Source organism: Tympanuchus pallidicinctus, unplaced genomic scaffold, assembly GCF_026119805.1.
Source record: "Tympanuchus pallidicinctus isolate F22 unplaced genomic scaffold, pur_lepc_1.0 scaffold9, whole genome shotgun sequence".
Classification (NCBI taxonomy): domain Eukaryota; kingdom Metazoa; phylum Chordata; class Aves; order Galliformes; family Phasianidae; genus Tympanuchus; species Tympanuchus pallidicinctus.
In genome coordinates this window covers 14,031,679-14,055,855 of record NW_026294813.1, presented here as the reverse complement: position 1 = coordinate 14,055,855, position 24,177 = coordinate 14,031,679, and the positions used below count along the sequence as shown (strand labels likewise).

General features: G+C 40.2%; 1 protein-coding gene across 1 annotated transcript in view; it reads right to left on the bottom strand.

Annotated features, from left to right (window-relative positions):
- Window positions 1-23,842, bottom strand: part of MTMR12 (myotubularin related protein 12) — a 33,989-nt gene extending 10,147 nt beyond the window's left edge. The window contains exons 1-10 of the mRNA XM_052670582.1: window positions 23,677-23,842; window positions 17,530-17,584; window positions 16,231-16,370; window positions 14,442-14,514; window positions 11,191-11,321; window positions 10,480-10,573; window positions 8,525-8,648; window positions 7,338-7,413; window positions 5,272-5,378; window positions 3,108-3,232 (exon numbers count right to left, since the gene is read on the bottom strand). Coding sequence (XP_052526542.1) covers window positions 3,108-3,232; window positions 5,272-5,378; window positions 7,338-7,413; window positions 8,525-8,648; window positions 10,480-10,573; window positions 11,191-11,321; window positions 14,442-14,514; window positions 16,231-16,370; window positions 17,530-17,584; window positions 23,677-23,736 — 985 coding nt within the window. The 5' untranslated portion in view covers window positions 23,737-23,842. The remainder of the gene's footprint in view (window positions 1-3,107; window positions 3,233-5,271; window positions 5,379-7,337; window positions 7,414-8,524; window positions 8,649-10,479; window positions 10,574-11,190; window positions 11,322-14,441; window positions 14,515-16,230; window positions 16,371-17,529; window positions 17,585-23,676) is intronic.
- Between the last annotated feature and the right edge of the window lie 335 nt (window positions 23,843-24,177).

Here is a 24,177-nt window from a genome sequence, read left to right as displayed (position 1 = left end):
GGAGTAAGTGATAATATTATTTGTTTAATAGTGGGCTTCTCCCAGATAAGGCATGTATTCCAAGCTGCAAAGCTTTTGCCAATGCATAAAAGATTCAGAGATAGACTTGGCAGCGTGTCCAGTTGTTGATAATCACATCATGGTTTTATGATTTTTGTGACTGGTATTCCACATGGTAACATCATGTATGGCACTGGGAGTTAAAGAGTTAATGCTCCACGTCTGTGGATTGTCAGTGGTTCTGGGTATGCTTTTCTCAGAAGAGAAGAACTACAAATCCCACAACTGTTACGTTTCCATTTTACATTCAGAGAGAAAGATGAAACTGCTCACGAGTCACGAGACTGCCCCTTCTGTCACTGCTCACCTCTGCACTGTGTGCTCCCTGGCTGTCTCGCCTTCAGCATTACATCAGGGCCCTAGGTTTTGGACACTCTCTCTCTCACTTTATTTATTAGCTTCAATTCCAATTATTTTGTACTATATTGTGTTATCTTGCATTCTGCTATTGTATTTAGTGAGTTAGTTTTCTCCCTTAGATCGTTGCCACTGTTCTGTTTTTAGGCCCATCTCCCTACCTTTCCCCTACCCCTCTTCCCCCTCTCCTAAGGCATGGGTCTGTGGGTCCCTCCATCCCATCAGTCATGGAACCAGGACGAGCCAGGCCAGAGCTTTGACACTGCATAACACTGGAGAACAATCAAAGAAAACAGCAAAGTTGATAAAGCAATAGCATAAAGAAAAGCCAATGTTATTTGGCTTGCTCTAGAGTAGTAATGCCATGGAAATGAATGGTGATGGACTATACTAAAGCTTCAGAACATACATTATAAGATCAGAAGCCAAGTATATGAAAATTTGAGTATGAGTTTGCAAAGTTGTGGCAGGAGAATACTTAGATCCTATAACTCTGGAAACTAGGCATTTATGTTCAATTTACAGCACTTCATCTCATCTGACCTTGAAAGATGAAGATCCTGATGTTGAATAGGAACCTACTGAAGGCAAAGGCAAAAAAAGAAGTGGAAGGGAAAGAAAAAAAAGACAGTGGTGCATCAACTCCAAAAAGGACATCTGTTAGTGCAAAGCTGTCAACAAAGGGCAGCAGGAATTACTTCACTGGTGAACTATACGCATTGCCTGGAGACAGTGCTACTGAAATCAGGCAGCATTACTTTGAGGTGAGAGCCCAGATGGAAGTTAGAGCATATTTTATAATGCAAACTCAAAGGCAGATCCTTCCAGAATCAAGTTCACTCAGCTATTATCACCAATGTACACCACTACTGGTGTAGTGGTCTTGCAGTTAAGTACTGGTTTGCAGGTGCAGAATGCATGGTGAACACTCCAGAAGAGTGAAATGCATTCAGAAGATCAACTAGCAGCCTAAACAGTGTTGCCCAATGATATTTATTCAATACTTCAATTGTTGAATGTTTCTTTTTCTGTGCAGCTGCTACACATAGAAGATTGTGTGTTCAATTGAAAAGTGATTAACTTAGATTTGAAAACCAGGCAGATCGACCAGAAGTTGTAGCTAAATACTGTTTAATATTGCACTTCTGCATTTTGTTATGAATTTGAATATTAATTTTATGCATATTTTTCCATGAAGAATATAACAAACACTGTTATCTTAGCTCTCCCAGCAAGAATTGACTATACATTTTATCACTACTGAGCTTCCTGTACATGTTTGTTGTCTCAAACTTGAATTTCAAAAGAATACTGCATCATTTAAAAGATGACAGGCTAGCTATGAAGGAACAGTAAAATCTGTGCTTTTTTCTTGATTAAAAGAATTTTTCTAATTTCCGTGAGTAATCCATTGAAATATCATGTATTTAGAGTTTGAGTTCAGTTCCTGTTTATCACAAGTTACACAAAGTATAAGAATGTGGAGACACTTAAGAGCATTGCTCTGGCTTCTCTGAAGACTGAGTATGATATGTCAGCTGTTTCGCTAGAAAGTCTTTCAGGTAAGTGTTTCAGAACCAAAAATCCAGAACTTTTCAAACACGCAGTGTGGAACTACTCTCAGAAATAATTTACTTTGGGTTTGCTCTTGGTTTTCCAGTTTTGTGGCTTGATGCTGCTAGGATTCTGACAATCAGTAGTTCATATTGATTGAAGTACCTCAGACAAGAACGACAAGCTGAACGGCTCATTCACGTCTGCAGATAACAAGGCTGCAGTGCCGTCAAGTTTGGGATCAAGAGTGCAAAAGCTTTAGGCTAAATGCAAAGAAGAAGGGGAGCTATTGCTTTGTTCAGCTTCTTTCAAGCCTACATCTTTCTGATTAAAAGGCATACAGTATTTCCTGACACATGTCTTAAACTTAAGCTGGTCTTTTTCTCATAGGCGTGTAAGACAGTAGTAACTACATTAAATTATAACCCATTGTTTTTAGCTCTTAAGTAGTATGAAGGATTTTGAGAGCACATTCTAGGAAAAAGAAATATTCACCATGAACCTCTGATGAGTTCTCATATCCTACCTTCCTCTTTGGTATCAAAAACCTTTCCAGAAAATTTACCAGAAATTATCCATACTAATTTGCAATCAATTTCCACTACATTCTACATATAAAACCAAAAGGCATTAGAGCTATCATGTATTAAAGCTATGCTGCAAATATACAGTGCCTCTATGATTGTCAGCTTCTTATGTCCAACAACAGTAGTCTATGGGAAAAGTTAGCATTTAAACTAGTACTCGATACAACCCAAAGGATTAAAAAAATCTTAACATCAAACATTCAATTTCAGTGTATCAGAGAAAGTTGAAGTCTGTCACAATTGCAATCCACTTAATGTATACTACTGAACATTTAAACTTCGGTAAAAGCTGCTCTTCTAAGGAGATTTTCAAATACCGTGACTGCTCAGCGAGAGGCAAGTCTAACAACTACAGATATCCATTAGCCTGCCAGCCATGGGCACAGTCCTTAGCTACATACTGATAAGTCTGCATTTAAACAGTATCAGAAAATAAGGCAAAAGAAAATAATCAGAAAATAAGAGAAGGGCTACCTTTATTAGACACAGAACAGCGCTATCATTCGTTCACTGATTTCAGAGACAGGACTACTCTGAAGGTCAACGTACCTATCAGAAACAGCTGCTTAAATCTTGTGTACGCAGTCTGGATTTCTTGCAGAGATGGAAGGCTGCTCGATAAGTCGTCTGTCTTCAGGAGTTCATAGGGAGGTTTTCTAATTGTCCTATAGATTCTATATCAAATCACCAAGAGATTAAAGCCTTCTGCTTCACAGGTCAAATAATGCACCAACTAAATACAAAGTTAATATGAGTAAGTTTGGGAAATCACTATAAGACTAAGAGACAGAGATCCCCAAAAGCTAGTGGGGTCTGACCTCTCACGCTGAGAAGAGTAATGCCCATACATATTTGTGCACTTTATGAATATTACAAAGACTGCTTGATTTTTACTACTGCTTCCTTAGTAGGCACTGTCTTCCCAACAGATGCCAAAATTACTTTAATAGAAGACTATTTACAGGCAAATCCAGAAAGTGGATGGATAGAAACACCCACATTTCCCAGCAGACACAATTTTCCCTTACTTCTACCAAGTTACATTCTGGCACTTAGCTACCAAATCTGTTCATGAGACATGAGAGTAAAAGAAGAAACTACTTCAACTTAAACAAGACAGTATATCCCTCCCTTGTACTTCTCTATACACATGCATCTCCCTCTCTAGGAGGGGAGAAAAATGTTAGGCCAGGTAAGCTTTGGTTTGAACCAGAGAGGACCCTCTCACTCATGCTCCAGAGGTTGTGTATTTGTGTATGAGTAAGATACTAAGCATCGACTTTGTAAATAGCTATTGTTACACTGACTTTTTGTTGTAAAGGTTTTGCAAAAGCTACTGCAGCTTATAATTCAGAAGTTGTAGGCAATTAGTCAGCACAGGACAGTATTTTGTTTCCTGGTTGTTGTAAAACAGAAGACTGCTTTAAATAAGAATTACAGGAGTACCTTTGAGAAATGTAGGTCACCAGATCTACTAGAGGATGCATCAGACCAGAAGAGCATCAAGCAAAAGCATTAACTTGTCAATTATGACAATTCTTCCAAACTGAAATAAACGATTAGTGGCAGGATATTCGGCTCTAAAAGCTTTCCAATAAAATATGCTATAAATTATATACATCTGCTGCGTGACTTAGTTAAGATTCCCATCACAGTGACACGTTAACACATCCTTATCGACATCCTGCACCTGTATTTTGAAATATTAGTGGTAAACTACCAGTACTCCATTCCATAGCAAAAATACATGAACACCAATACTGCCCACAAGTTCAGAATCCACAGATAAGGATCAGAATATCAGTAGATACTTTATTAGTGCTTACTGTTAGCTTTACTTCCACAATATGAAACAGCATTAAGAGCCACAACACACAAACTTCCCCATTTCAGAAGGAAATGCTTGAGAATCTGTAGGAAGAGTCAGAAGCCTCTCTCATGGAAATATAATTAAGAACTTCTTGTATTTAAAAATAAAGAGCCAAATTAAGTTACTATCTGTTAGTTCTCTGATTAACAGGCTCCCATCTATGGCAAACAAGTGGCTAGTGGTGAAGCAGATAATACACACTGACTTGACTTCACCTCTTAGGAGCAAATTATTAGATAAGTTCTCTCCAGGACACCAAATAAGTTAAAAAAAAAAAAAAAAAAAAGCAGGTGTAGGGAAGCAGCAAGTCATCAGCAGGCATCTGTGTTCTTCTCTTTATCTCAGCTTTCACATTTTTCAAACTGCTGAGCTGCACCAACTCGCTAATTCAGCTTAAAAAAAAAAAGTCTTACCAACACATTTGTAGTGAACTACTACAAACCAGCTGAGAAGACAGCTGATTTTACAAAGATTAACCTCAACTAAAAAAATTCGTGTTTAGAGATGAAGAGTTTGGACTCATTCACTTGCAAACATTAATTAATGATACTACTACTGTAGTTAAGAACTACAGAGTTGGCACTGCTTTACTTAAGAAGGATGGTTTGTACTGAGATTAGTCTGGTATTATATATTTCTGCAAGTAAGTCTGTAATGACATTACAGTCCTGCACAACTGACCAGGGATGCTATTAGACCAAGGACTTAAACCCATTTCACTACAGTAAACTACTTTTAGTTCTAGCTCTGATGCGTGCAAGCTTAAAGATATGGCATATATGGAAAAAGAGAAGCAAGGTCCATACCAAGCAAAGTGTTGTGGACAGAATAGCTATTACTGACCCATCCAAGAAGGCTTTTTGCATTTGTGAAGTGCTGTCATCCTGTTCTTTGGGAAATGCAGACATTTTGAGAAGAGCAGCACCATTATGGCAAGACCAACACCAAATCTGCAGAAAGACATTTACTGTGATAGAAGTTGATAAACCATTTCATACAAAGTAGCTGACTGAGTCATTACAGGAAATTTCTTTACGCTGTGCTTTGTTGAATGTTTTATGTATTCACAATTCAGTAATAGCAAAGTTATTCTCTATTTGCATCCCAATTACATGCCTCAGTATGCTAGTTACACTGGAAGATCTGCTAAAGATGGCGCTTGTAAATAACTCAACAGTCATCAGGAATAGTAGTATTTTTCTAGTAGTTAAGCCACAAAATAACTCACAATATATACACTCTCATGGTTTTCCACATGAACTGTACATAAAGAGTAACTAAGCCCATGAAACATTAAACATGTGCTCCACAGCTACACAGGTTGTGCAGCACACAGAAAAGTGATGCCTACTTATTTTCACAGGAATTGCAAGTTACAAAGAGCACAATAACACTAATTAATAGAACAAATTTTCAGCTACAAAACACATTTTTTTATGTAGTCACCACCATTAGCTATGCATTTCACAGGTGATGAATAAAAGCATGCATGTCACATTTAAAACTCTGCACCAGGGGAGTGACCCACTGCGCTGTCACCATTGCTAAAAGGCACCACTGCGGCTTCACTGCGCTGTCATCCAACGTTTGGTGTCCACAAACGTTCAGCGAGTGCAAATGAACATCGATGGCTGCAATTTCTCCCCACATGGAGGAATTCGATGACACACCTTTGCTTCATATGCACTTCCACTGGCAGCCTGACAAAATGGCATCTGACCTTCGCTGCCATCAGTGGCATGGCAACAAGACATAAAGCAATATTAGCTGGGAAGGCTCAGTCTCTACAGTCATACTCTCAACAACTGTTTCTGACACTGTGGGCAGACAGAATCAAATAGGAGGCATTACTTTTGGAGCAGCCCTCATAAAACAAACTGCACTGTTACAAGTATTCTTTACAAGAGGTCAGTCCTCAAAGCTTCTCACTTCCCTATGCACCTTCTCGAGTCCCATCAGAGTAGATATAGCCAAGATATTTTGAACACAAACTTCCCATAGAGGATTTGAAATAATAAGAAGAATTCTACTAAGCTTCTAACCAATGCAAAGTGCAAAAAAAAGCTTCTTTATATTGTCTGGTCAAACGAAGGCAAGTAATTTAAATTATTTTGATCTTCACCATCAGAAAGTAAAGATTAGACAGGACAGAACAGAACTATTTTCATGAACTGATTAAGAGTATAAGTATACATGTTTTTAATTGGCAAATTTGATAGACACTCAGCAACTAAGGTCACATATCCTTAGTGAGGTTACTTTCTTCTTGTCTGTATTCTGTATTACCAGTTCTTCAAGAGTGGTGCAAGCCAGGAAACCAAATCCAGCTACAGTAGTAGAATACGGTAGTAGAATATAATTTATATTTATATATAGTTTCATTTTCTGTTGAGACTGGTAGAATTACTTGATTTTTCTTTCCCCCTACTGGCCTTGTAGAAATGCTGCACTGTTACAGACATACTATTTACCAGTACTCAAACTGGCTAACTGTGCTGTTCAACTATACCTGCACATGCAGGTCTTCACCTCTATATCCAAAATGCATTTCCAGCCCTACATCCTGCCCCAGCTGGGTAATAGTCAGCACTCAGTCTCATGAGACACGGGCTGATGGAAACACAAGTGAACAGTACGCACAGAGTATAGGATGTTAGATATTTGATATAAGTAAACAGGTCTGTGAATCAGCAGATTACATTCTTTGTTTCACACCATTCAAGGGAATACAGAACACTTCATGCACCTCTCTTTCCAAAATCTATTTCCTTTACTATAGGCTACGTAAACTAAATGTGAACTGTTAGAAACACGTTTTGAAGATGAATGCATTAACATCCAGAGTATTAGCTGAATTTTATCATCTCAATATGATTATTGACCTTAGCTACACATGCATATATACTTACAGGAATGCCTCTGCCTTCATACTTCAAAATACTCTCTTCAGAAACGCATATGGGAACAACAAAATACAAAGGCAACCTAAGATAACAAAAAAAAAGTTTCATGCAGTTGGGAACAGAACAATCTCCAAACTCCTTTAATGCTGGTGTGTGCTTTAGCCCACATGCTAATTATGTATTCAGTAGTAGAGCAACAAAAATCTTTCCAACTAGACAATTCTGTCCTCAATAAAATTTTCAGCTTGTTAATATTTTTTTCCAATCCTGAACTGTTCATTTTCACTGAAACACTACCCTGGCTTCCTAAGGCTGCAATTAAATCCCACATTCAATTGTAACATCCAAGAATTATCATTAAGGCAGTCTTTGTTCTCACACTACTAGCTGTTTCAACCATATCCATGTAATATTAGATAACTAATTCGATTTCTTCATCTTGTAAGCCATGCGAGTCACAATTCAAGGATGTCATTTAATATATCATGAGTTTCCAATGTAGATATTATTCCAGTAAGATATGACTTATGTTTAAGGCCCACACAAGCCATGATAAGTATTTAACCTTATCTTGAGTCTCAAAGCAGATCCAGAATGAGTAAGATTTAGCTCTACTTTGAAAATCGGACTTTCTTTCCAAGATCTATGAAACTTTACAGGATTTGACTGTTGAACAGTAGTATACAATGTATTGTACAGATCTCAAACATACTTCTTAGCTAAACTGGAATGCATATACATCTCTAACCTTCCACTATTGGAGCAATAATTTGATTTCCACCAGCACACTCGCTGATATACTTTAAACCAGTTACTTTTTTTCCACCCAAAAATTTTAAAAAAAACCAAAACACTTAACTACATGTGATTTGAGTTTTTAACAAGTGTCATGCTGGCTGGTTAAGTGTGATAAAGTACAGATACTAGACCCACATTATTTCAATTCCACTTTAACGTGGTGCTCTTCATCCTTGGAGATAATCAGAACTATTCTGATTAAACTTAATTTGGAAGTTAATTCTGCTTGAGCAAGGATTGCATAAAACAACCTCCCAGGTCAAAGCATACTATAACACAAAATACAAATCAGATGCTAAAAATCAGGCATAATACTACCTTATGATGCCAAGCATTAATTTTCTGCACAAATGAGATGTATTTCTAAATTTCATTATTAGACATGGCAAGCTTACTTTTCAGAGACTTTGTAGCCTTCATTGGTAGATACTGCTTTGTATTGCACATTCCCCTTTGTTCGCTCCAACTCATCACGCCAGTCTTCAAGAGTATCAAACATCACAGTTTGGTTTCTTCCATCTATCAGACAAATTATGTTAATTCAGATTTCGCATTTCATTTAATGCTCATTCTTTCATCACAGCTATGAGTTTTACACTGAATACAGCATCTGAGGAATTTAGTAAGAATGGGAAATTGATTACGGCAGTTGGCCATAATCATTTCAACTAAGACTTTTCCCATGCTTCCACTTAGGCACCTCAGCAACAGTTACAACAGCAGTCCAATTTAGCCACAACTCTAATTCAACAGACACATAATTTACGGAGTAATGTCAATTGTTCTGGACTGTGGTCATAATTAAACATCCTGCAAAACTGAAACGGTAAGTGGTGCTGGAGCTTCCATGGAAGATACAACTGCAGTGCTAATAAAGACTAGTTTCTTCCACATTTACTTAGCCTCTTTCTGGAGAAACCTCTTTTTCTGATGTTTGTAGTTGAAACTGAATAGCATCTACAGATGAATTACCTAAGCCAACAAAGTGCCCTTGCACCAAAGGAAGCCAATGTATTTTTTGTCTGCATTAATTAAACCACTTCCCACAAACTGAATGAAATTCCTCTCAATTCACAACTGGGGAGGCCACTGCTGGAACAACGTATCCAGCACTGCGGTCCTCAGTACAAGACAGGAACTGTACAAATCAGCTGAAGATCCACTCAGGGTTTGTTGAAACAAGAGATAAGAGCTTAAATGCTGGAATTATTCAGCTTGGAGAATAGAAAACTCCATGGGATCTCAACACATATAAACTCCTGATGAGGAAGATGGGAGAAGCAGGAATTAAGAATTTGTTGCTAGACTCTCAGAGGTATCCAGTGAGATGATATATGGCAGCATGCACAAGTTGGAATGCAGCAAATTCCATAACATAAGAATAACAATGAGGGCAGTCAAATAATGAAATAGGTTGCCCCAGAATTGTGGATTCTGTCCTTAGAGATATTCAAAACTCAACTGGATGCAACTCTGAGGAATTTGCTGTAGTTGAGCCTACTCTGAGTGGTGCAGATGGAAAGGCATATGACTGCTTGATATCCAAAGGTTTCACCTGATCCAATGATTTTGTAATTGCATGAAATACTTCGATAAGTATCCATTTAACATCTTGGGTACAAGGAAAATTTTCTTCTGGAAAAGCAGCATGTATTTTTGGTGCACCAAGAATCAGGTTAACTTAAAACAACGCTACTGCTTCAATTGAAGATAAAACCACTGAATACTAAGAAGTGCACTGATAACATTTTATCTGAAGTTTTGAATATTACTATATTTTTCAGCAAAGTTTGATCAAGCGGGAAAGGTATGTAATAAATCAGCAAAAAGGAAGTCAGATAATTACTGGAACCTCAGTAAATGAACCTATGGGTTTTTTTGTAGTTGCCTGGGAAAAGTAGAATGCTTGCAAATAAGAGAGAAAGGGGAAATTCTCTGTCAGTGGCCATTGCAACTGTAATAATTTAAAAAATTAAGAACAGGAAGTTTGGTTCGCTGCAATGCTACACAAAAGAGTAATAAAATAAGCAAAATATGTTCCAGATGAGAGCACCCTGGAGAAATGTATATGAAAAGCATTTGAAAATACTGATAACAGTTTTCAATCCAAAGATGTTATCTTGCTTGCAAAAATTCTGCACAACTTCATGGACATTCACAAAGACCAACTGTAGATGATTTTGAGATTTTTAGGACAAAGTGAAAATGCATGACAAACGAATCTTCAGAGGCAGATTACTAATCAGGTAGAGTCATAAACCAAGTACAAACTCAGCTACTAAGCATCCCAAACTGCTTTAGGAACTAACAGCATGCAACAGATACCATCTAAAAATACAAGAACATTTACCTGTGTTGTTCGGGGCAGCTGATGCATAAGAAAACAAAAACAAGCGTTTAAGCAGCTTAGGAGTCTGGCTATGATGAATTATGCCACTGACAATCTAGGAAAGGACCAAAAATTAACACCCAGACTAATTAAACAGTTAGTGTAAATAACATCACTTTTGAATCCCCTCTCCCAGGTTTAAAACAAAACTGCTCAATGGGTTCTGTCTACAGCAGCTGAAGAGTAATTTCTGGAAAGGCTTCCCTTGTGTTCAGGACAATATGCTTACCTGTCTCCCTGAGAAGCATTGTACATGTTCAATTTATAGATTGACTCATTTAGTTTTGCATTTAAAAAAACTTCAAATTATCAGGAAACTAACTGCTTTACTATTAGCAAGACTGAAGTGCACAGTGTTGTAAAATAGTATCACATAAGCACAGAATAGCTTTACAAGTTTGTTGGATCTGAAGCTAATTATACATACCACTCTCAAGCTCCATTTATCCTCATGCGCAACTACATTTTATTTTTTTAACTGCTGTATGTAAAAATGTTTAATGAATAAGGCTGGCTTAAAGAAGTCTCTCTCAACTGGCAATGCTCACAAAACACTTCAACTTAAATGGATTTCTTAGAATTAAATTCATCCTTCCCTAATCCCCAACAAAGAAACTAGTACCTAAACCATGCTTAAATAGTTAATGGAACAAATGAAGTTCCTGTACTTACTCTTTTTACTTCCTCTTCTTTTGTGTATCTGAGGCAGAAGTTAAATACTCTCAGGTCCTTGCAGTAGATAATTAGCTTCTCTGGGTATTTTCTCAGTTGTCCAGTTAGAAGTTTCTTTTTCTCGTCATAAACTGCAAAATCAACAAGATTTAAAAAAAAAAAAAAAATCAAAAAGAACAGTACCATGAATTAATAACATTATCCCTACTTGCCCATGCAAAATCTGAGAAACTAATTCAACCCCACGTTTCAGCAATTTGAAACAAGCAAGCTACAACAACACTGAAAGCTGTGAGTTGATGCACTCATCAGCTTTAACATAAGCCCACTCACATTACTTGCTACAAGGTAGGAACTGGACTTACAGCCAAACCATCTGCTCAGCGTTTATTTTTGTTCATTCTGACAGCATAGGTTCAATTTTGAAATACATGAAGAATAATTTAGTAGTTTTGCTTGAGAGTTAAACAACTGTGTTAGTTAACCTTATTTTAAAATTGTTTATTTTAAACCATAACAAATCCCTCAAGACAGCCCTTTGTTCACTTCCTTTTGTGAATACGTATTTTTGCATCTTCAACTCTCTTTTTCTCCTGGAGCCTCAAGAATAGAGCTATTCTTGAGTTCCAGGAAAGAAAGAGAATCTACCTCCTGTGGAAGAAGGGATGGGCAGCTCAGAAAGAATACAAAGTTGTTAAGATGTGCAGAGACAAAATCAGAAAGGCAAAAGCCCAGCTTGAACTCAACCTGGCCACTGTGGTAAAAAGGAACAAGAAGCTCTTTTACAAATACACCAACAGTAAGAGAAGGACTAAGGAGAATCTCCATTCTTCACTGGATGAGGCTGGGAATGTGACCACTAAGGGCAAGGAAAAGGCAGAGGTTGTGAATGCCTTCTTTACGTCTGTCTTTAAAGGTCACACCAGTTATCCTCAGGGTGCTCCACTCTCTGACCTGGTAGTCTCGGCTGGGGTGCAGACAGAACTGCCTGCAATTCGGGAGGACGCAGTCACAGACCTACTACTCCAGCTGCACTGTCACAAGTCCAGGGGCCGGATGGGATTCACCCAGAGAGCTGAGGGAACTGGCGGAGGTGAGAGCCGAGCCGCTTGCCATTATCTATCAGCGCTCCTTGTTGACTGGTGAGGTCCCAGAAGACTGGAGGCTTGCCAGTGTGACTCCCATCTACAAGAAGGGTTGTAAGGAGGATCTGGGGAACTACAGGCCTGTTACCATGACCTGTGTGCCAGGGAAGGTTATGGAGCAGTTTGTCTTGAGGGAGATCACACGGCATGTGCGGGACAACCGGGGGATCAGACCTAGCCAGCCTGGGCTCAGAAGGGCAGGTCCTGTTTGACCAACCTGATCTCCTTCTATGATCGAGTGACCCGTCTGGTAGACGAGGGAAAGGCTGCTGATGTAGTCTACCTCGACTTCTGCAAGGCCTTTGACACTGCCTCCCACAGAAGGCACTCCCTCCTGCAGAAGCTGGCAGCCCGTGGTTTGGACAGGTACGCTCCTGGCTTCCTGGGTAAGGAACTGGCTGGAAGGCCGGGCCCAGAGAGTGAATGGAGCTGAATCCAGCTGGCGACCTGTAATGAGTGGTGTGCCCCAGGTCGGTGCTGGGGCCTGTGCTCTTCCATGTCTTTATTGGTGACCTGGATGACGGCACTGAGTGCGCCCTCAGTAAGCATGCGGATGACACCAAGTTGCAGGAAGTGTCAATCGGCCTGGGGGTAGTGAGGCCCTGCAGAGGGATCTGGACAGGCTGGAGAGCTGGGCTGAAGCCAACGTGATGAGGTTCAGCAAGGCCAAATGCCACGTCCTGCACTTTGGCTACAACAACCCCAGGCAACACTGCAGGCTTGGGGTGGAGCAGCTGAAGACTGTATAGAGGAAAAGGACCTGGGGCTATCGATTGATGCTGGGCTGAACCGGAGCCAGCAGTGTGCCCAGGTGGCCAAGAAGGCCAATGGCATCCTGGCTTGCATCAGAAATGGTGTTGCCAGCAGGTTTGCCAGCCAGTACTCAGCACCTCCAGTACTGTGTCCAGTTTTGGGCCCCTCACTGCAAGACAGACATTGAGGCCCTGGAGCAGGTTCAAAGAAAGGCAACAGAGCTGGTGAGGGGGCTGGAGCGCAGGGCTTATGAGGAGCAGCTGAAGAAGCTGGGATTGTTCAGCCTGGAGAAGAGGAGGCTCAGAGGAGACCTCACTGCTCTCTATGACTACCTGAAGGGAGGTTGTAGTGAGCTGGGGGTCAGGCTCTTCTCTCATGAAACTGGTGATAGAACTGGAGGGAATGGCTTCAAGCTGCACCAGGGGAGATTTAGGCTGGGTGTCAGGAAATACTACTTGTCTGAAAGAGCGGTCAGGCAGTGGAATGGGCTGCTCAGGGAGGTAGCAGAGTCACTGACCCTGAAGGTATTCCAGGAACGATTGGACTTTATGTTGAGAGATATGGTCTAGTGAGTACTGCTGGTGATAGGTGGATGGTTGGACTGGATGATCCTGGGGGTCTTTTCCAATCTTAGTGATTCTATGATTCAAGTACTATCAGCAAGGCCACTGGAAATAAAACCAAACGCTTTAATAACAACGCACCAATATTCTCCCTCATCTACTCCTTCACCATTCCACACACTGTCTGTAAATACTCTGAACACTAATCCAAAATCAGGCTGCTCAGTAGAGTCTGCTTACAAATTACTAGTCTCATGCCTACTATTTTTTTTTTTTTTTTTTTTAAGTGACATAGACATACCTATAAGCTCTGCTGCAAAACATCACTTTGACTCGTAAAGTAAAAGCTCATTTTTTAACACTTTTGACATTTTGAAGAAATAAAGAGTCTCAACAGAGTTCCCTTAGGTACAAACAAAAGGCATTCAGGAATTACGGACCTGTACTACTCTATAATGCAATTGCTTAAATCAATTTCTAACTTCATATTTATGGGAAATAGTTGACACATAGAATAAGATATTTGTACAATTTTAATCAGAGACTTTGTACATTTTTCACCACAAATAAACGCATTTTGAAGAAACTGATTAATCTACATTTTGTTTAGGGCAGACAAGCATGAGGGATGGAACTGGATCTTGCAGATTTTCTATCTGTCATTTCATCATTAAAATAAACCAGATTACCCAACCTAGTCTTGAAAGTAGGAACTCCATCTTCTAAAAACGATATGTACAGAACAAGAATTAGAAAGCATTTACACGCATTAAATCAAGAGCTGACCTACCTCCATAGATTTGATCTACACATTGCAGAGTTATGTCATTTTCTCCAATGATCTTATTCTTAAGTTGTGGCTCCTAGAACACAAGAAAAAAATCTCAGAAATCAGCACTACTAAGAACTAGCACTTCTCACAAGTGAAGTGTGTAGTTGGCACAGACTGCAATACCAGTTTCAGTCTTATTTTTGTAAGCTGTGTAAGACAAAACACGAAACAGCTCTTAAATACAGATAGACATAAGTTACACAGGCATGGTATATAAGCTGAAGATCATGTTTAAGTTTCTACCATGTCTACAATCATTCTTACTTTCCAAGTAACTTTGAAGCACACATTTCTACTGAAGGTCGCATTCTAAACCAGAATCACTGCCGTAAACAGGAAATACACGAACTTTATGTAATCCAAGCTCTTTTATGAAAAGTTTCCTTGCTGTGGGAAACTGGCAGGAAACAGAAAGTGTCTTAAAAGAATGCATATCCCAAGTATTCTCAAGACACTTATTCCAACATAAGAATTGGACTTATCACTAGGCAAAATAAAATCACACAAGCCAATTTTGTCAGGCTCCCTTCACCTTCCACAAATTCAGAGGATTCAAAAAGAACTTGAGTGATGCCACAAAATACTAGTGCCAGAAGACTTGTGTACACTACATGAGCAAATAACATATAGCTGCGAACAAAGTCAGCTCATTCAAACTATTTCCAGGTCTGCACTACTCTGGAATAAGTGACTAACAATAAACTTACACTGAGAAATACTTGCTGACTCAGCTTGTTATAAATCCAGGATTTAACAAGCTGAGAACAGAACAGAAATTAGCAAGGTCACTGCCATGTTTAGAATATATCTCATGGGATCTGTGGGAATGGCTGTCCAGCTTTGTCAAAATTCCTTTGAGAAGGTTTGAAAAACCTCGTATTTTGCTTTAGAAGCCTTAGTTTTCAATATTAAATTCCCTGAAACTTTGTTCCCCAAATATCTGACTGCAATCAACACATCTCACTCACTTTCAAGTTGATCTGGGACTCCTAAGAGCCACATATTAGTTCTTCCTACACTTGCAACACCTAAATGGACCAGGTTCACATGCCCCAGCATACCTGAAGAAGTGCTGCACTAATACCCCTCTTTGAGGACTCAATCTGAATACCAAAGAAAAGGAAACTAAACAAGTTATTTCTAAGAACTGGGAATGTTTTAGCTTTTAAAACATTTGTCAGCTTGAAATCTTTGTAGCTGACATTTGTCCATGAGTGGAATAACGCAGAGCTTTACTGAGCCATACAGCAGTTATTTTGAGCATTTCCACTGTATTTTGGCCTACCCAGTCTTTTGGAACTGCAAAATGGTTCTGTAGATGCAACCCAAATTCAAGCCCAATGTTACACAGCATTAGAAAGAAATATGTTTGATGTTGACACTTCTGCAGTTGCTACTTCCCAAGCAGTAAGATTTAAACTAATCGTAGATTTAGCTTTCAAACCATTCTGTTCTTTTAACTTAAGCTTAAACATAATTACTGATTCACAAAATAAAAACTTAAGCTACATCTAGTTATAAATATCCATATACAAACTTCAAATACTTTCACTGAAGTAGTCTGAGCTTGAGGCAGGATATGTATGGATCAAATAGATGCAGACTGATTAACACAAGTCTAGCACCATTAAAACTTCATATAAATATATATTCATTCTTATATAAAGGAAAAGTAAATTTATTTAGTCAAAGAGACTATACTTCTTCAGAGTCTGTTTGGTCATAATAAGAAGACTTGTCTTCCTACATTATCATCTGAAGTAGAATCGTCATCAAGGAAAGCAATCTTGAAGTTTGTGCACACAAGTTTTCCGTAAGTGCCACGATTTGATCCATCTTCTTGTATGTACTTATATACTGTGCTTGCCTCACAAAGCAGCTGTTCACCTGTATAAAACAAACATTAACTTGTAACAACTGATATGTACCATTATTTCAGTACATCTTAAAATTAGCATTTACTTCCTTTGCAGCTTCTTGTAACTGAATGCCTGAAGATATTTAAGTACTTACAGAAAGAATAATAGGAAGCTCTTGCAATCAGTACTCAGAGAGTCTCTCAGGTTACTAACACAACTGAAGATGAACCAAATGTGGTTCAGCTGAACACAGCATATTTTGTAATGAGAAGCATCTTGACCATGGCCCAGTAGCTGAAGAATAAAGAGCCACTACACATTTGTATATTTGAAAAACAAAACCCAAACCCCAGTAAAGAGCAGTTAATACAGTCAATGAGCTAACTGAAAACTCCCAGTTTTCCACACCACTAAACTTCAATAACGCTGAAAAAATCTGAGTTAATTATTACAGCATTCTCACAGCTAGTTTTCCACAGCCTTTACTGGAAATTTTTATTTTACACATCCCACACTATTTTAAAGTTCTCAAACAAGTTACAAAAATGTTTAGTGAAGTTTTAATCTCCAAGTTAGCAGGTACACAACTTTAAGTTTAAAATCAAAGCAGGTTTTAATAAGTACAGACATTTAGACTACTCTTTTCTAGAAAGAAAATGTGACAGAACAATACTACATTAAGCTTTCACTTGTGTTCTGTCTTAGCATTCTCGTCTTTCCTAACCGTGGAAAACACTGATTGTATTTTCAAACAAATGTAAATTTTAGAAGACTTATAGAATGAATGAGATAGGGAAAGGCCAAAGTAGCTCAAAAGTGGAAAGAGAGCATATAGAAGTTAAGTATCTACTTGATTCACTAGTATCTACAAGGCCTTCAGTTTGAAGGTAAAAAAACCAAACCTAAACCACCTTAAAGAAACAGGACAAAATGGAAGTTTGGACTATTTTCTACATGCATCTCAGTTGAAGGTACTGTTCTCTACAAAATATACATCAACTTTTTATAAATTCTCAATAATCCACACAGATAGATACTTAAAATATTCAACCTGCATGAAGGTAATCCACAAAAAAGTATTTTACCATCCTCAACTTGGATGTAACTTGGGTAATTATGGTACACAAATGAGTGTACGTATAATAACTCATATAATTATTTTATTATTTAATTCTAAGCACAGTTACCTGGTAGTAAACGAGGATTTACTTCCTTTTCAATAGGTTCCTTTATATGTATTTCCTAGAGAGAAGAAGAATAATTACTTCTTTGCAGAAATCATATCTTTAACATACACTGTACACGACTGCACTCACATTCTAGCTAACAGGAAAATTAAAGCTGGGGAGAGTACTTCCTCTCTTAAGGTAAAGAGAAAGTTTGCAGTACACTTTTTCCACTTAGTGATCTATCTAATAGACAGCTGGCCTTTAGATAGTTTCACAATGTTGAAAACTTCAAAAATGAAACTGCTTTGATTAGGAACAGACAAAAAATAAGCATTACTAATAGCATAATTTTCTTCAGTAAAAATAAATGGATGAGTGTAAACACAGTGTTACATTGCCTCCGAGAGTTCACTGGAAACTCTTCCACATAACTATTATTTGCTTATAATGCTCCCTTGGTAGTTTTTAATTCCTCATCCTTTGTTAGCTGTTTTCACTTTTCTTATGTGTATTTTTGCAAGTCACTCAACAGCACTAAGATTATAGTGAAACAGACTTCAGAATCCCAGAGCAAGGGGAAACACAAGTCAGAAGATATTTGGACTTCAGTTTTGACTCAAAATGCGTGAAACAAACCTATTCAACCCTCAATATTTCTTATTCTAGCCTTGAGGTGCTGATAGTTGGCTAAAAATCTCCAGCTGAAGGAGTATTAAATAGGACACACTGCACCCTTCCTGCTCAGACGGATCAGACTTCCTCCTGCAGTCAGAGTCACTTTGCATGCACTCAAGTTTTTGTGGAAAACTATTAGTTAACTGGAAACCGCCCCCAGGGCCACAGCAGTAAGCACACTAATTTTAGCTTCTGACAGCATCCAAAGTCAGATTTTTCAAATCAAGACAAGCAATGGAGAGGAGACATAAGCAACAGGAAAAAAAGGCTCTGAGAGCACAAAAATAATCTCCACTTACCATGCATATAAACATTTGCTCTCAAGGCTCAAAAGAGTTTTACAGCTGCACAGTAAAACTAAAAATACCAGGAAACTATGAGAGCAGCAGGCTTTCAAGGCAGGCTGACAGAGGTAAAGGTTCTAAAAAAGCAGCGGTGTTATGAAGGAAAAAGATCAGTTGGCAGCTGACAGAGAAAACAGAACTCAGTTTGCTGGCTCTGACTTCCAAGACAGGCTCTTGCACAAGCAGTTCTAATGGAAGTTACAAGCTATTATACAAATACAGCACAGGTCAAACATTGTCATGTTCAGAGAAGAAATGAGGTTTTCTAATGTTGGGTCTTCACCATTGGCAGCTCTGCAATGTGTTTTCCAGTGCCTTTACAGTTATGCATCCTATATCACTACATGTACCTAAGCACAGCACAGTTCACTTAGAAACTGTGCACCAACAATCACTGCTATTGAACAATAAGAAGTATATTGACTTGGCATTCTCCTATTAGCCTCAAAGAGATTACAAAGAATGTAATAACTACAGTGCATATACATAAATCACTTAACCTTCACACTACATCTACCATTTTTTTCAGTGCTGCCAGAAAATTACAGGAAAAAAGACTCCAAAGGATTCCTCTGAGCTAGCATCTATCCATTAAAATGTAACAAAGCTTTTTATAACAGGTTCAAAATAGTTTGTCCCCATGACACCAGCAGTTAAAGGATAAATTAGTTGACTTTTGAAAACAGCAGGAATTTTACTTAGATAGCGCCACAGCAAATCAGAGACTTCAGTCAAACATAGACAGCTTTTAAAAAATGCGACTCCACCGCCAGTTAACAGGAAACAGAATGATGTACTAACTACAAGCAGAATTCCTATGTAACAGCTTACCACTGCTGAAACTCCACAAACAAGGGATCTATGAGAGTCAACACTTGCATTCCCTCACAAAAGCAATCCTGTGAAGATGGTTTTCATTCATATGCAAGCAATGAACAGCTGAACACTGCCGAAGAATCCATTCTGCTGCACTTGTTTCCCAAAGAAGGGCATTTAAACATTGAATTCTATTAATGCCACTTCATGCTGCTCTTTTTAAGAGACAAGGCAAAGATCTGAGGAAAAGTCGTTAACTAACCACAGGACAGTACAAGCTGTACTGAACTCAGTTTAGCTACTCTTTCTTCTTTACCAACTCAAAGTTTCTAGAATGTTCCAGTTTGGGACAATCAGATCCTAGGACTGACCAGTGCCTATAGCCACGACAAGGCACACCCCTCAACGCCTGTTCAATCACAGCCGTACAGTTTATGCTCTCTTATACCCAGGTTTGTGTGACTACATAGTGAGGTAATTCACAGTTTGTAAGACCAGATAGGAAGCCTCTACATGTGCTTGGCTTTGTTGTTACTGCCTAATGATAGCTGAACCAGTTCACGAACAGGACAAATGAGCACAGAACCAAAAGCAAAGAAAGCAGCAGAAGCAGGTCTATCCTTTTCAACAAACTATAAAATCCGCTCAGACCACAGGAAGCTTCACTCTTCAACCATTTGTAGAAGTTAAACATGCAAGCATTTTATGTATACGACCACTGAAAGCTCCCCCCATCTCTGTGCTGGTGCTTCTTCACCTGCAGTGTCCTCATTCTGAGTGCCTGAAGCAGCATCTTCACACGTCTTACTCAAGATACAACACAAAAAGTCCTATTAGGAATGATATATAAAAGACACGTAGAGGACACTACGCAGGAAGTTTGGTTCGCCTTAGAAATGGGGGAAACAAAGACCTCCACTCTACTGAACATCGTACAAACGTTCTCCATGTACATGTATATCATACTCTGCATGCCTTTTTCCAGGTTATCTGAGTAAACGGTGAGAGGCTACACACCAACGTTTGATGCTGTTATGATTGGTAACTTCAGAGTACACAGAACTGCAGTCTGACACGGCACACCATATAGCAATTTGTTCAGCATCATCCTTCTCACTGATCCAAGCCAACCTCAGCTGACTGCACTGCGACCGCCCTGCAGTCACCACGCTCCCCACGGACTTTTTGCTTCAATAGCCAGGTGTTGCCTAATGTTGTTAAATGGCTTTCTTAAATAGCCTGCAGGGAAGCTCCACGTCATACTGAAGCATGCTGTGGACTTTTTTTTTTTTTTTTAATTTAGCTATACTTCACTACACTCAGCCTCCTGTTAAAGACTATTTTCTGATCAAGTCTAACCCCATCCTGTATTCCAAATAAAACAGAAGAGATACCACATTTTAATCAAAATAACAGTACTGAAAATAATCTCTAAATGCCTGTTTTCCTTCCTTTCACAGCTCCATTATCCAAGTACCCATTAGATCACTGCACATGTTTTCCACATTTGTTTCATCTTTTATCCTTTCCTCCTTCCTCACATTGTTCTGTTCATCTCCTCTGACTTCAGTGCCCGGTTTCCCCCACGTCAGCTTGCAGCCCAGCTGCCTACTTAGGAGACTTTTAATCCTTACACCACCCATCGCTCCCATCACTCTAATCAGGACAGCCATCAGTACAGAACACACAGTGAGATATCATGATCTACCAGGAACAAGTGTTTGTAGTAGTTACGGGCTGCTTAAGACCCACTCACATTCCGCAGGGCACACTCTGCATCTACTGAGTAACCAATAGTCACCCCCTCCTTTCTGATCTTGTTTTGACTCCACACTCACTCAGAGTTCCGATGGGGCAAAGCAACAACCAGGCACCACTACTGCTGCTCTGAAACTGCATGGAACAGAATCACTGAGTTTTCAGTTGATACTTACATATGTTAGAGAAAGAACATACCACGAGTTAATACAAGAACTAATCTCTTACAAGAATTAACATGAGAATTTTAACTTCAAAGCACATACACAAAATAAAGAGCAAGCTTCTAATAAGGCTGACAGCACAACTTTTATTCAAACTGAGGTTTTATGGAAGACGTGATTCAGCATGTTAATCTTGTATAAGTTTACAGTTTCTAAGTTTTAAAGCTAGGAAGTGTGAAGTAATTCATCGCTTCTGTTTTCTGTGTCCCCATAGAAAAATATTCCTAGCCTACGACCAGGCATGTCAAAACACTGACTTTTACACCCTGGTGTTCACTCCATTTCCTGCAGGGTAGCCAAGTCTGTCCTGAGGGGAAGTGTGTCATTAATATCAACATCCTATGGGCTCACTCTTAACAGACCACTAATTGATCTGTGGCTCCATATAGCAGAGCATAACTAGGTTATATTTAGCCAGATGTCAGAAACCCCACTTTTCCAGACGTTCTGTGAAACACAACGGAAGCCACTTCCATTCCTTAACAAATAGCATCTTCTGTTCACACCTTACTTGTACCGTGCCATGCAGTACTACTATCATGGGTAGAATTCTCACTTCTTCAACAAAAAAAAAAAAACAAAAGCAGCTTAAAGCAAGCTTGATCTCCATCGTCAGATCAAACGCCATCTAGATGTAGCCTTAAGCTCACAAAGCCCCTGTGCAGCTGTTTCCCACTTTGTGGAAGAGTCTACCAGAGGAGGACACTAAACGTGACTTACATCTATGTGCTTTTCCAGGCGATTAACTGCTAATGAAACCAACAGCCTCCAGCCTATCCTAGTATGGAAATTGCATAATCTTGATGAAATGAGAGTTTCCAGTTCACCAAATTACGTCCCACAGAAAAGGGCCTGGAACATTTCCACTGTTTTACCAGCACAGCCTGTTTCAATACACAGCTACATGGAAGTTAACATGTACAGAAAATGTGTCCTGAAGGTTGCCATTTCCACATGCATATAGAATACAGTTCCTTGACAGATACTCACTTCTGCTTATTTTTAGTCTACCTAACATGGTTTTCTAGATCTCCAAACAATTCCACAGGTTTCATGGGTTTCATTAGATATCTGGAGTTGTATTTTTAATACTACTAAAAAACATTCAAGTCTTCCAGCTTCCCGTGCAATCACGCCGTGGGGCAATTATAGGTTGTCAGAAAGACAGCAATACTTCACAGAGCAAAGAGTTAGACTTGCTTTACCTGCTGCCAGCATCTGACCTCTGTTTCATTGAGCTCCTGAAACAACAGAAGGACAGCAGCTTTGTGGCAGCAGTCAGCCTCTACATATTTCAAAGCTTCAGCTGCAAGGGCCCATGAAATTTAAGCACACGAGGAAAGCAGCGTGAACAAATAAAAAACAAATGACCAAGGTCTGGTACATTAATTAAGAACTTCATCTTTCAATATTAAGTGCTCTCATCATCCTTCCTGCAGCCACCAGGAGCTGCAGTGTTCCATAGCAGTAGTTCTAACCAGGTTAACTATGCTCCATGGTTTGGTGGCTTGGCGCACTGCATGTATGCAGCTTACACCTTTTCCCAACAGCCTTTTTTTTCCCCTGAGAAATACAATCACCCAGCACGCTCTCTTAAAGGGTGAACTACCTTTTAGAAGCCTAACAAGCGAAGCTCCTACCTCGATTCCAGGGGCTTCATTTGTAGAATGGGACCACTTTCCTAAGGTGAAAGAACAACTCACACGTGGATGTACTTGCAGACCCAAGAAGTCTTGGTACCTGCTGCTTGTATCCTTTCACTGGGGAGTATAAGGAAGCTTTGAAGTGCTAAAACTGCACATCACCAAGGCTGAAAAACCTACAAAAACAGAGTTGCTGCCACAAATAAGGAAATAGGCTTTGTACAGCACAGTTGACTTAAAGAGGCCACGGTAACTCTGCGCTGGTATCTCAGCGTCAGGGACAAGCAAAACAGAGGGTTCTCCAAGGTCCTTTCAGCAATCTGCTCAGTACTAATTAACAAGATAAGAAAACATTTTCCCGCAGAAGCTATCATGAGAACGGGAGATAAAGCGTTATTTTGACGCAGACTACAGGGAATCGAGGAAGACAACAAGCACAAAGGACTCCTTTCCAAGATCAACCTTCCCGGAACGCAGCGGTCGGCAGCCCGAACGAGCTGAAGGGCAGTGAACCAACGCCACGTGCCCAACGGCCGCTCCAGCCTGGCCGCCAGCACCGCGCCCCGCCGACAAGCGAAGGAACAGCCAAGCGTCCGCCCTCCGCACCGCACGGAAACCCAGCGGGAGAACGGGAGCGGGGAGCGGGACAACCCGCCTCGGAGCCCCGCCGCCCCGCCAGCCCTCCCGCCCGGCCGCGCCCCGCACCTCTGGGCTGATGTAGGACACGAAGGACGGCTTAGCCGCCTTGGCTCCGCTGCCCAACATGGCTCCGGCCGCCTCCCGTCCGCCCCAGCGACCAGCGGCACCGCTGCCGCTTCACGGCACTCCTCCTCGGCGAGGCCCCGGCCGCGGCATCCGGCGCACGGAACACGACCGCCGCGTCACTCTGCCCCGCCCCGCCCCGCTCACTGGACAGAGCGGCTGTCCGTCATGAGAGCGCCCTCCTTCTATTGGCTGGCGGCCGTGGGGCGGGAGTGCCGAGGAAGCACCGTGTCAGTGGCTCGCTGCTGGGCGGCAATTAGCGCCGTTCATTAACACCGAGTGGTGGCTGCTGAGCGGGTGGGCAGGGCGGCGAGAGCTGCCACGCTTGTAAAACACTGATGGAATAGATGAGCTAAGAGAGGTTTTGAAGTTCTTACAGTTCCAAATCCTGCCGTGGGCTGGTTGCCCCCACCAGTTCAGGCTGCCCAGGGCCCCGTTCCAAGC